This window comes from Cynocephalus volans, chromosome 4, assembly GCF_027409185.1.
Source record: "Cynocephalus volans isolate mCynVol1 chromosome 4, mCynVol1.pri, whole genome shotgun sequence".
NCBI classification, from domain to species: Eukaryota; Metazoa; Chordata; class Mammalia; order Dermoptera; family Cynocephalidae; genus Cynocephalus; species Cynocephalus volans.
In genome coordinates this window covers 16,736,352-16,748,935 of record NC_084463.1, presented here as the reverse complement: position 1 = coordinate 16,748,935, position 12,584 = coordinate 16,736,352, and the positions used below count along the sequence as shown (strand labels likewise).

Genomic DNA, 12,584 nt, shown 5'->3' with positions numbered 1-12,584 from the left:
CCAGGTTACAGATGGGAAACGGAGTGTGAGACGGGTGAGTCATTTGCCTAAAGGCACATGGCTAATAAGTGGGATTCATGCACATGAATTTTGAGTTCAAGGCCAAACTGGTTCCATGATGCCTGGGATATGAAGACTCACACGTGAACTCCGAGCTCTCCCAGGTGACTATCCTTATAGCTCTATGGTAAGACCGGCACTCATTTGAGACCCAGAAGGGAGCCCCACTTCTGCTGCTGCAGTGACAAGCCAACAGCAGCAACTCAGCGAGAGAGGGTGGCCCTGCCTCCCCTGCTCAGGACCCTCCCAGAGGCCATCTTGCTCTCTGGGAGATCATTCCTGTGGCAGATGAGGAAGGGATTGATTAAATAAAGGGAAACCTCCAAAGAGGGCAATCCATAGATGACATCACTCATTTATACCCTATTTCATCTCCACCAATTCCACTTATTTCCATTTAAAAACCTTAATTCCTTTAGCACTTTAGGTTTTCCAAATTGGCTCGAAAGGGGAAGTCGGTAATTACCCATCATTTATAGGTAAAGATCTCTTTAATTTTAGAAGCCCCAACAGCTCCAGGAAGTGCAAGGAGAATTCCTTACCCCTTCGGAAAGTTCTCCCTCTGATGCAGCCTGTTGAGCTGAGATTTCTGAGCGGCTGCCCAGAGGTCCGGGGCCAACCGCCACAATCCTATTCCAGGACAGGCTGGTAGTTGGTGCCTCCCTGGAGCAACTCCTAAACAGCTTCCTGCTGAGGCCCCCAGGACTATGCTTTCCTTTTCTGTCATCTCTTGGAAAATCCCTGTTCTTTTATCTGTGAGCAGAAAGCTCAAAGTCTCATGTTCTTAGATCCCTGCCACTAGGGGAAATTTATGAGTGTTGCCAGTGAAGTGGCATTCCCTCCCCTGCCTGTGTCACTCCATGCTCAAATGATCATGTCCTAGGAAGGATGGGAAAAGCACAGCTTGAAGGAAGCCACAGAGGTGACTCAACTTAGGGAACCCCCAGCACCTGGCCCCTAATGCAGATGTCTTTAGACACTAGAGCAACCTGCTGCAGGCATTTCAAAGAGCAGCCTCCACTGTTGGCATGGGGAGCAAAGCCTCACCTATGGAGAGCCCGGGGCGGGGGGGGGGGCTGCATTTCACAGGCATAGGCTGAGACCTCCATTGGCTTTCTTTAACCCAAAGACTGGTCAGCCAGGGCTGAGTGGGAATGGGTTCGACAAGGGGCTCCAAACCTGGAAACTAGACTCCCACCAAACCTGGAAACTAGACTCCCACAGGAACATGTGCCTGTGGTGGATTAGAAGTAGATGAAGGGAGTGCCTGCCTCTGATCTGCGGGAGCACATCCTCATTAAGAAGGAAAAATAAGAAAATGCACTGGGAGGAAGGCGACCAGGATGACAAGTGGAATCCAGACAACGAGATGGAAGGAATAGTCAAAGGCACTAATGATGAATCTCTGGAAGAAAGAAGATGATGGGGCCATGAAACGACAGTGCTTCAGGTCTCAGACACATCGTCACAGGAAAGAGCACCAGACCTGTTCTGTACAGCCCTACAGGACAGGCAGAGCTAGTACAGTAGGCACAGAAAAACAGATTGGGGAAAAAACAAGGGTCAGAACTATTAAAAGGTGGAATGAGTTACACTGAAGTCCCTGTCACCATTTAGGTTTTGTGAATCTAAGCAGACAGTCTGAATTAGTAAGGCTCCTGGCCAACAACAGCAGTTTCAGGAAAGAGCTGGAAGCAGATGGCAGAGTCCAAGCTGGGACACTGGGTCCAGGTTCAGGTCTCCAGACTCTTGAAAGACTGAGACAAGAAAGGCCTGACCATAGTCCCAGAGGAGCTTGTGCACAGTCAGAATATCAAAATGAGTTTTCAGACGTGATGACAGGACAGAGACTTGGACACTGTAGGGCAATGCAAGTGGGGTTGGATTATAAGCCAAGAGCCTCGTGTTTGGACCTGAGGGAAAAAGTATGACCAGCAGCCAAGACTCATGTTGATGCTGAGTCATTAAACTGCTGACTTGGGCTTCCTCTGAATGCAGCAAGATCTGCTTCAGGACCTGGGTTTGGCTGCAGGGATCAGAGAATGTGAGGACAGGGAGCCAGCAGTGACACTGCACTATCCTTGGCAAGGAGTACTTGTTAAGAGAGACCATCAGTCTCTGCCTCCCAAAACCTTTCAAATTTGAAGCTCCTCTGGGACCTTCCTTGGGTCAGCATCATTCACTCCTTCAGCAGATATTTAGTGAGCACCTACTATATGCCAGGAACTCTCTTAAGTGCTGGGAAAACAGCAGAGAACAAAATAAAGGGTTTTTCCTGCTGGGAGGACTCAGACAATAAACAAATAAGACCAATGTATCAGATGGTGATAAGTGCCATAGGAAAAATAAACCAGGGAAGGGTAGAAATTGTTGGTGTGTGGGACAGATAGAGGATGTTCAGGGTGTAACCTACAGAATGTGAGAGAGTGAACTGGGCAGATACCCGGGTGAAGAGTGTTCTAGACAGAGAGACCATCAGGTGCAAAGGCCCTGCAGTGGGAGCACGCTTGCTGTGTTGGAGGAGAAGCAAAGAAACTAGTGGGGCTGGGGCTGGGGCTGGAGTGGTGTGAGCAAGAGGCTGTGTGGAAAGACATGAGAAGGAAAAGGAACTAAACAGGGGTCAGATCATGGAGGGCCCTGTGGGCCACTATGAGGACTTTGTCTTTTGTCCTAACATGAAAAGCCACTGGAGGACTGGACCAGAGGACTGGCATGATCCAAATCACATTTTAAAAGAATTGCTTTTGCTGCCATTTTGAGAATCAAAAGTGACAGGGCAAGAAAGATGCAGGGAAACTAGTAGGAAAGCTTCACAATAAGCCAGGGGAGAGAGAATACTAGCTTGGAACAGGGAAGCAACAGCTGAGGTGGTAAGAAGTGGTTGGGTAAGAAGCACTGGATATACTTGGAAGGCAAAGCCAACAGGATGGCAGATGGAGAGGGTGTGGGGTGTCAGAGAAAGACGAGATCAAGGATGACTCCAAGGTTTGGAGCCTAAGTCCAAATAGATAGAAAGGCATTACCATTTATGGAATGGGGAAGACAGTAAAAGAAGCAGGCTTGGAGGGGAAAAGCAAGAGCTCGAGTTTGGAGAGGTCAAGTTTGAGTTTCTATCAGACATCCAAGTGGGGATGATGAGCGGGCAGGTGTGTGTATGAGTCTGGAGTTATGGGGAGAGGTCAGAGCTGGAGATGAGATTACAGAGTCATAGCATATTGTCTCATTTAAAGCCATGAGGCTGAATGAGGTCACATGGGAGTGAGTGGGTGTGGACAGGGAAGAGGTCTAAGGACAGAGTCCGGGGGCACATCCGTATTCAGAGATCAAGAGATGAGAAGGAACCTGCAAAGGAAACTGAGAAGTAGTGGCCAGTGAGGTAGGGCAAGAACCAAGATGGGCTGTGGTCTAGAAGCCAAGTGAGAAAGTGTTTCAAGGAAGAGGGAGTGAAAGACTATGTCAAATGCTGCTGCTAAGTCAGGTAAGATGAGGCCTGGGGACTGATCATTGGATTTAGTAAGGTGGGCGTCAACGGTGGGGCTGAAAGTCTGACTGGGGACTGTCCTATTGATAGGGAAAAAAAGGAGAGAAAATGGAGACAGCTTGAATAGGCAATTCTTTTACAGAGTCTTGCTATAAAGGGGAAGGGAAAAATAGGGGGTTAGGTGAGGAGGGCCAGGAGCTAAGGGAGGTTTTTAAGATGGGGGGCCATTCAGACCCATTGGCCAGTACCTGGGACAGCCACTCCAGTATGAAGAGTCCACCGCATTGTGAGGCTGGAGAAGATAGTGTCCATGCCCTCAGGGTGCTCCTAGGCTCATGGGGTAGATAGAACTCAAATAAGGTTTTTAAAAATGTTTGCATGAAACAGGTGGGAAAGTACCAACAAAGATAGTGCAACACGTGCGTGAGTGTGTGGGCACACACACACCTGCACTCTCAGGATTCTGGAAGCGAGAGCCCTCCAACCAGGTGGGAATTCTCATCTCCTAGAACATGGTGAATTTAAAGCAGGATTTAGAAAAGGAGAAGAAACAGGATTGGTGGAGGAACTGGGAAGGGTGCTCCAGTAGGGGAAGGATAAGAGGTGGAGACAGGCTGGCCCAGCAGCACTATTAATAATAATAGATGTCACTTTAATAGCACTTACTATATGCCTGACACCATCCTAAGTGATTTCTATCTGGGAACCTATTGAATTCTCATAAATACATGAGGTAGGGACTACTATCAACTACTATATAGATGAAGAAATCGAGGCACTGAGAAATTACATTCTAGCCCAAGGTCACACAATCAGTGAAGGCTGGAGCTCAGACTCATCCTGGGCAGTCTGGTTCCAAAGCCCATGCTCTGTTGTTCACACATACACTATGCTGGAGCATTCTGGGAGCCAGCCCCAGTGTCACCATAACACATCTGACTGTAATTTATTCTTGCTCTCCAGACCCCAATCACTATGAAATAGCCATTTAAGGCACTTGGGTGAGTTAGGGCAGAAGGGACTGAGAGAAGAGGAAGATGGGGGGACCCTCTTGTGGGCTGTGCAGAGGACTGGTCAACCCCATTTACATTAACTTCCCCCCTGAAACACAGGGTGAGAGGTGCTTAAAGGGATGTGGCTAATGCCTGCCCATTGGGTAGAGTTTCAGAGCAGTGAACCTCTCTTCTAAAGGCGTCATACTAACAGAAAGAGTCTCCATTCCAAAACCCCCATCAGGGCTGAGCAGTAGACTCACCTGCAGTACCTCCTGGGGTCAGTCCAGGGGCACCAGCCAGAGGACTGTGCATTCCAGTAAATGCACATCTGAGCCCCACCTGGCTTGGGCTGTCTCCACAACATTCTTCAGCAGTGTGGGCTTAACAGGCTCACCAGCCCAACCCACCACAAGCTGACCTGGCACTGTCATTCAGCTCAAAGGGACGAAACATGCACTAATAAGGCACAGGGGGCTGCTAGGCAGCCCGACAGCTGCCTGCGACATCCTGCCGCCCAATGCTTCCCACCAGCCAAGCCCCAGCCTCTGTAAATCTGATAAGGAAAGTGTGGCTATTTATCCAGACTAATGAGAGCTAAGTGTGACCACTGTCTTGCCTGCAACCGAGCCACGAGGCTGTGAGTGGGAGGTGCTGGCTCTGCCAAAGCACACGAGTGCATCCCTCCCACTCGGACTCACACATGCTAAGGCACTCGGCTGAGATCTAGCAGCAGCTTCCATCATCGCTTGTGCTTCTCCAACTCCTCCCTCCGTGAACACTGGCCACAGGGAGAAAGGAAGCACCAGCAAAACAAAAGAATTAGTAGTGCCATTACGTCTTACCTGACTTATTCAAGCAACTGGAGCCAAATGGGGTCATGGTTTAAATTAGGCAAATGTTTGCCTCAATTCTAACCTGTTGTTAATGCTTATTAATGAGGACATAGTGATAAGAGAATGTCTTCTTATGAGTATATGAGAAGAGACCAAAGGCTAAAATATTACATCACAGAATCCCAGGTTGGAAGGGGTCTTAGAGATGACAGGTCCAATACCCCACTTGATGCTGAAATCCCCATCCAACCTATCTGTGCCCACCTCCACCCATGGAGACCTTGATATCCCAAAAGCCTATTTCATCTGCCTGGTTAATATATTTTTTACATGGAACCAAAATCTCTCTCCATAATTTCCACCTCCCTGTCCCTACCAACCCCCAAAATAAAGCTTGCTAACAACTCACTCCACATCCCAAGGTGTTTTGCAAACCATTTCGCAGAGCTGGAAACAGGTTTCAGTAATTCTGACAAAGTGTCACCACCACCGTTCTCCCAATACCATGCTCATTTCTGCTCAGCCCAATGCTGCCAGCCAGGTCCCCTGGCCACCTTACCAGGCAGGGCTGGACCCTGCTCCATGCAACAGGGAGATGGATACCATCAGGCCATAACATGTGTTGAGGGACAAAATGAGAGCTTGTGGGGAAGGAGAAACCAGGCCATTCTAGCACAAATGAACACAGGCAGCCACATAACAAAATTATATGGAAATCAGCTCTAGGATTTTCTGTTACGGAACAATGGCCCTATCCCTTCATCGCTGATACCTCTGCCACTGGGACCTCTTCCAGCTTCCTCCCAGAGATCAATCACGATATGTTTAAGAAAACAAAATGGAGAAGAAGCAAGACTCTTTAATGTTCACTGCCATTACTTGCCTGATCTCTTTAGCTCAGCCTTGTTTTGTAAGGCCTTAGGCATCAGCACACTGGCCCTTGGCAGCTTTCAGAATTCACCCATCAAGAACATACTGCCAACAACAGGACTGCCCCTATGGGAGTCTGCAGACTCTGCGCAGTTCATTCCCTTTGATGTGGTGACTCTTCCCTTTGACAGGACCACTCACCTCCATGAGATCTCGGGCAAGTCACAAACCCTGTACGCCTCAGGCTCCACTTCACAAGATGTGCTTGTTTCTACCTGCCTCGCAGGTCATTGGGGAAATTGAATTTGCATGTGTGTAGGAACATGCTATATTCAGCAAACCATCACACAAATGTCACCAGGTAATTGGGAGTCAGGAATCCTGGCACTGCCAAAGGGGCCTTGGCCGATTCACTTTGCATTTTGGGAACCAGTATTTCTTATCCATAAGACGAGACATGTAGGCCCAATTCATGACTAACTTGTCAGAAGAAACTATGGCCTGCAGCTACAGCTCACAATGCCTTCTGGAAGAGCTGCAAGAGAAGATTAGCATCCTGAAAGCATCCTGTGTGGTACTGCCGAAGGGCGAGTAAGGAGGGGAATGATTCAGAGGATGCTGGCCTGGATGCCTGTCCACCACCAGCCATGCCTCCCTCACCCACCCAGAATCATGGTGGTGGCAGTGGGGAGCAGAGAGGCTTATGCAAGCATACGTGCACGCTCATACACATGCACTTTTTTTGGGGGGGGCAAAATATTTACTCTCCTAATTATGTATTTTGTGAGCTAACTATGAAACGATTGGCATTTTTGAGCACTGACCAATTCCCAGTGGAAAGAAAGTTTGAAAACTGACAGGTCAGCCCAAGATTCAAAACTTGCCATAGGCAATTAATTTAGCAAACATTGACTAAGCCTGCTACTGTGGGCCAGGCGCTGTGCCAGACTCTGGGAATGCATGCATGAATAAGAAAGACGCAGACTCCCCAAGGTGCTCACCAGCAGAAAGGTTTGTATGCCAGAAATCTTTCTATATTCCCTCTCTAGGTGACAACTGAAGGAGAAAGTCATCAATTTCTATTTGTCACTAATGTGAAAGACCAATTGATTGTCTATATGGGTGACTCAATTTGAAACCAAGATGAAAAGTGACATGCCAATCAAAAATTCGTGTACCAAATCACATGGGAACATTATTAGGGGAGCCCACTACTCAGAACACCCCATGGTGAATCCTCCCCAAAGCAAAGAATTTAGTTGGTATATTTGAATCAAGGTATATCAAAAATATTCATATTTAATACACAGCAGAACAGGATAGGAAACCAGTGCTTTCTATTCCTCCCCTTTGTCTCCCCCAATTTTCCTATTGTCTCCATCTTTATAACATTTGAATATTCTGTGTTGAACATTCTCTGTACAGGATTGGAGCTTATTGGGGAAACGAACTAAGTAAAAAAATGCAGCTGTAAAGTGCATGGGGTCTTAGCAAGGCAGAGTGTCAAATAAATCCAAGCTCTTGCTGCTTCACCACACGGGGAGATCTTAACCAAGAAACAGATTCAACCGCTACAATAACCTGCTGAAGCGTCAAGTGCCACCATGCAGAGCAGGACTTTTCCTACCACCCAGATGGAGCCTCTGAAATCCCCAAGCCTCAGTCTCCTCATCCCTCAGCTCGACTTTGTTCTTTTAGAAAATTCTTTAGAGGCAAAAGTGTCAGAGAAGAGCAAGAAACTATGTGAACAATAATGATTCCCTCTTTCAATTCCCTTACCAGACAGAACACTACATATTTAATGTGCCTGCGGTGATAATGGGAAAGCCCAAATGTCTCCAGGGGGTCACGAGCTGCAGTAGAGCAGAAAGAGACAGCTTTGGAGACAAATGGGTTCGAATTTCAGTACCTGTGTGATCTTAGATGAGTTATTTAAACTTTCCAAGGCTCCATTTCTTCATTTGTAACATGGGATTATTTATTCCAACATGAAGACTGACTAAGATATGACAAATACCTAGCCCAGTGCCTGGCAGAGTACAAGGCCTTTCCAAGTGGGAGTTATTATTCTGATTATTGTTCTTTAGTACCATATCCTCAGTGCATGGCATACAACATTCAATAAATATTTGTTGAGTGAATTAATGAATGAAAAATCAAATCACTGTGTCAATCAGGATCTTCAGTCCATTCCTGCTCTCTCTTAGAAGATGGACAGATGGATACTTGCTCCTTCTCCTCTTTCTCCTTTCTTCTCTACTTCCTCCAAAAAGTCTACCTCTTTAAGCATAGGTAAGAGCAGAAGAAAGCACTTTAAAACAATGGAACCAAACATGTCATTAGAGAACCCAGTCTTGCAAGGGCCATGGATTCAACTATATCACATTCATTGAGTTGGAGTGACACCTTTGAACACATCACGTGACAGGCACTTGTGTTAGGTGCTCACTCTCCCATGGAGTTCAGAATCTGGTGGGAAAATGCCATAATAATTAGACTACTACACCACAAGTGCTGGAACAGATGTGTGTGCCAAGGGAATGGAAGAATAGTAGGAAAATGATGAATTCCCCCTCGGAAGGACAGGGTGATATTTGGAAAGTACTTTTCAGAGGAAGAGCCATTTAGCCAATGGGGATGGAGAAGGAGGAGGAAGGGGAGGAGGAGGAGGGGGAAGAGGAGGACAGGGAGGAGGGAGAGGAGGGGGAAGGGGAGGAGGGGAAGGGGAGTCGGGAGGAGTTGTTGCTGGAGTTGTTTTCCAGGCAGAGAAGGTGGAACAGGAGGAAGATCACTACAGGCAGGGTGAGGGGAATGGGAAAAGCCTGGAGTAAACCTCCCTGGTATATTTAGGAACGGCGTGGCTAAAATATGGAGCTGGGGAAGGAGTAACAAGAGGCAGGCTGGAAAGCCTAGTATTCATCCAGTTAACAAATACTTACTGAGTACCTAATGTATTAGGGGCACGGGCAACATTTGCTAATGTTTGAAAATTTTTCCAAACAGGATTGGAGAAAACTACAAGAGAAAATAGTGTTGGAGGTGATTCTGCTTGCCAGTGGCTAAGGGCATGCACTGGTGGGCAGCGAAAAGAGCACCGGACTGGAGGAGTCAAGTGAGCCCTCATGCCAACTGCTTCTAGCCAGGCCACCTACTAGCCTTGGCCAAATCACTGCCCCCTTTGGGCCTGTTTCCTCATCTGCAAAATGAGCAGGTTGGATAATGGATCTTTATAATCCTTTATGGCTCTAGATATGATAACTATCTCTTTAAGTAATGGAGGGCTACAGAGATGGGCTGGGGTCTTCTCAGGGCATTTATTAACTTGTGGCTCCTCAGTTATCACTCAGAAGACCCAGAGGGACAGAAGCAAAATCAAAACACATTTTCAGAAGACAGATGACTGAAGGAGGCTGACATATGTGTGAGAGTTTGGGGAATTTATGCGGGCAGCCTCACAGTCATAAATAAAATCTCTTTCTCTTACCCAAAACCTCATTCAGGGGGTAAACACCAGACACTGTAATAGACAATTTGGCTGTATCTCCCGCCCTGTGCCTTGCTTGAATGAAAAACAGCCATCACACGGCAGGGTAATGGGCTCGGCCGCCTCTTTGCAAACATCCATATTGTCACCAGCAGACAAGTGGGCTGAGGACAGAGCAGTCTCAGGAATTCATCTCTGGATTCCTGGTCCCTTTGTGCAGCCCCTCTCTGGCACCCATCCATTCTGAGGCCGGGGAGTTGGGGGAACCCCAGAAAAATTCACATGCAGGGAGAAGTGACCCCTGGGAAGGCCCATGCACCTCACATGGATGTGGGAGACCTCAGTACTGTCAACGCCGGTCCAGCCCACCTGTGTACAAGGCTGCCTGCTGCTAACTAAGCACACAGCTACTCGTGTCTTCCTGACCTACTTCCCTTCCCATCCCTGACCTACTCTACATCACTGTGAAGTCCACGTAATTAGCACCTTTCCATCCAGAAGGATCGAGAGACTTTTGAAAAGCTCCTAACTCCCAAGATAACCAAGGAGACAGGAAAACAGGTCCTGGCTGTTTTCGTTTTTCTTTTCTTTCTCTTTGTTGGCTTAACTCTGCTTCCCAGTCTCTGCAGGAGATTAGGCCCGCTTTGACCTTGCCAGCCAGCAGGCATGGAAACCAGCTGGAAGTGGCCCAGCATAAACCAAAACTGTGAACCAGCAGAGTCTTGACAGAACTGGACAAGCATTGCTCAGAGCGTGGGTTTGGGAGCATGAGGGGTCTCTTGGAAGCCCTCTGTTGTCGGCGTAGCAGCCAAGAGAGCGATCTGTTGGCTCCACCCTCTGCTTCTCTCCCGGAGAGCAAGTGTCAGGAGAGCCTTGGCCGACAGGCACTGCGGGTTCTGGCTCAATCCCTTTCCGCTTCCCATTAGCGACAAATGGAAATTGATGGGTTACCGCTTTATCCACTCATTTAGAGGGGGAGAAAACCTCACAGCAAACGCTGAATAACTGTAGGCATCTTATAAATTAAACATCTTAAGGATATGAACCATTTTGCATTGCCGCTAAGCAGAATTAAATAAGGTTTTGAAGTTTCTGGAAAAGGGGGAGGGAAGATTTTGTTTTTAATTCCTTTTTTTAAGCATGCAGAGCAGTGCATCGGCAGGGGGACAGGGGGAGTGGAGCCACCGGTCCACGTTCCTGATTCCAATCAGCTGCCGCTACATAGCAGGGGAAAACATGCCCACAGGGGAACACAGGGCAGCTCAGACACCCGCAGGTTCAGCCCCTGGCATGCAATGCCTGGGTTAGTCAGGGTATCAGCGGCTGGCCACCTCTGCCCACACCGGGGCCTCCTGACCACCTCTAGCATACTGACTTGATTGCAAGAATTCTGGAGCTTTAAGTCAATTCCCTGGGTTCAGCATCAAGTCCCCTTTGTTCTAAGTCAGGCTTTAACCCTTAGCATTAGGTTTAGGATGTAGGATGCTGCTTTGCTCAGAGAATCCACTTGGCTCCCACCCAACCCCCATCTGGAAAAAGGGACCTCATGTGGCTATCTGTCTGAGTAATCTGCCTGGTATTAGTCCCTCTAGGGCTGCTGCCCCGACTTCCCCTTGGGTGCTGCTGTTGCAAGGTCTTCTCATCACCAACACCTTACCTGCCTGGATTTCTCTCTGCTGCGCCCACACATCTGTCCACACTGATCCTTGATCCCTAACACCTCACATCTGTCCTGATTCCATGGGTTCTCTGCTGCTGGGCCATCTGATGTCCACACTCTATCTGCTGGACTGGACTGTGTCCTCATCCCTGTGGCTGGGGCTATGTCCCCAGGACCCAGAATCTGGAGTGCCTCAGCCTACAGTTGATGAGCTTCATGCAATCCTGGCAAGGGAGGGGTACCTGATTTCCTAGGCCCTCCCCTCCAGGGATGGGGGTGCTGATGGTGTAGGTGGCAGCCCGGCCTGCCCACACTTAGAGTGGGCATCCCCACAGCAAAAAGGACTCAGGAGAGACTGAAGTGATTGCCCTCCCTCTCAGAGCTGGGCCAGGGCAAGCAGTCACAAGTCAAGGGCCCTTTCGAGTAGCTGGGCAAGGGTCACCAAGCAGACTCCTGCCTTTGCACAAATCGTCTGGACATAGCATGCTCTGCAGGAAGCCTCCTCAGACTGATCAGAGGGGAGAGTGACCTCTTCTCTTACCTCCAGCCCTGGACTCAGAATCCTCACAGCCCTTCTCATCCTCCTTCTCCACTAACAGCTGCCCCTTAATGTGCTAGGCTGAATCCATCATCAACTATTCCAGGGAGTTCTTCTAGTCACCAGGAGAGCTCAGCAGGTTGGCCAGATTGGAGCTGTCAGCCTACTGGCTGCCCCACCACCACCTGCACCTCCATCCCAGCCAGACTCGGAGAGAGCACAGTACAGGCTCTGGGCAGTACTCAGATGTCCCCTGTGGACACTTACTGTAATGGGTGAGGTGTCACCCAGAGCTGGCTGCACTTACCGATCCTTAGGGCGTGCGGGCTGCAGGCGACCATCATGAGCCAAGCAGGAAGCAGCACCAAAGGCGCTGAGACGTGGGGCATCTTCTATAAATCCTCATGGAGCCCCCTGCTGTTCTGGGCATGACATAACTCTGCAAGAGAATGGTGGCAGTACATGAGTCCTACACACCAGCTAGGTAGCCATCCTACCCTCCCAGTGATCTGAGCTACCCACCAACACCCAGAGAACCTCTGTGGGGAGGACCAACGACCCATCCACAAGAACCACTGGCAGTGCCTGTGGGAGAGCTCCAGGCAGCTCCAGGCAAAGCCATGGAGTTGCGGAGGCCCCTGTGTCCCTCCTTTCTACTCCTAG

The 12,584-nt window shown here is 48.8% G+C and overlaps 1 protein-coding gene across 1 annotated transcript in view; it reads right to left on the bottom strand.

Moving 5' to 3' along the window:
- GRIK4 (glutamate ionotropic receptor kainate type subunit 4) overlaps positions 1–12,310 on the bottom strand; it is a 307,828-nt gene extending 295,518 nt beyond the window's left edge. Inside the window, exon 1 of the mRNA XM_063093085.1 lies at positions 12,229–12,310. Coding sequence (XP_062949155.1) covers positions 12,229–12,310 — 82 coding nt within the window. The remainder of the gene's footprint in view (positions 1–12,228) is intronic.
- Positions 12,311–12,584: the final 274 nt, after the last annotated feature.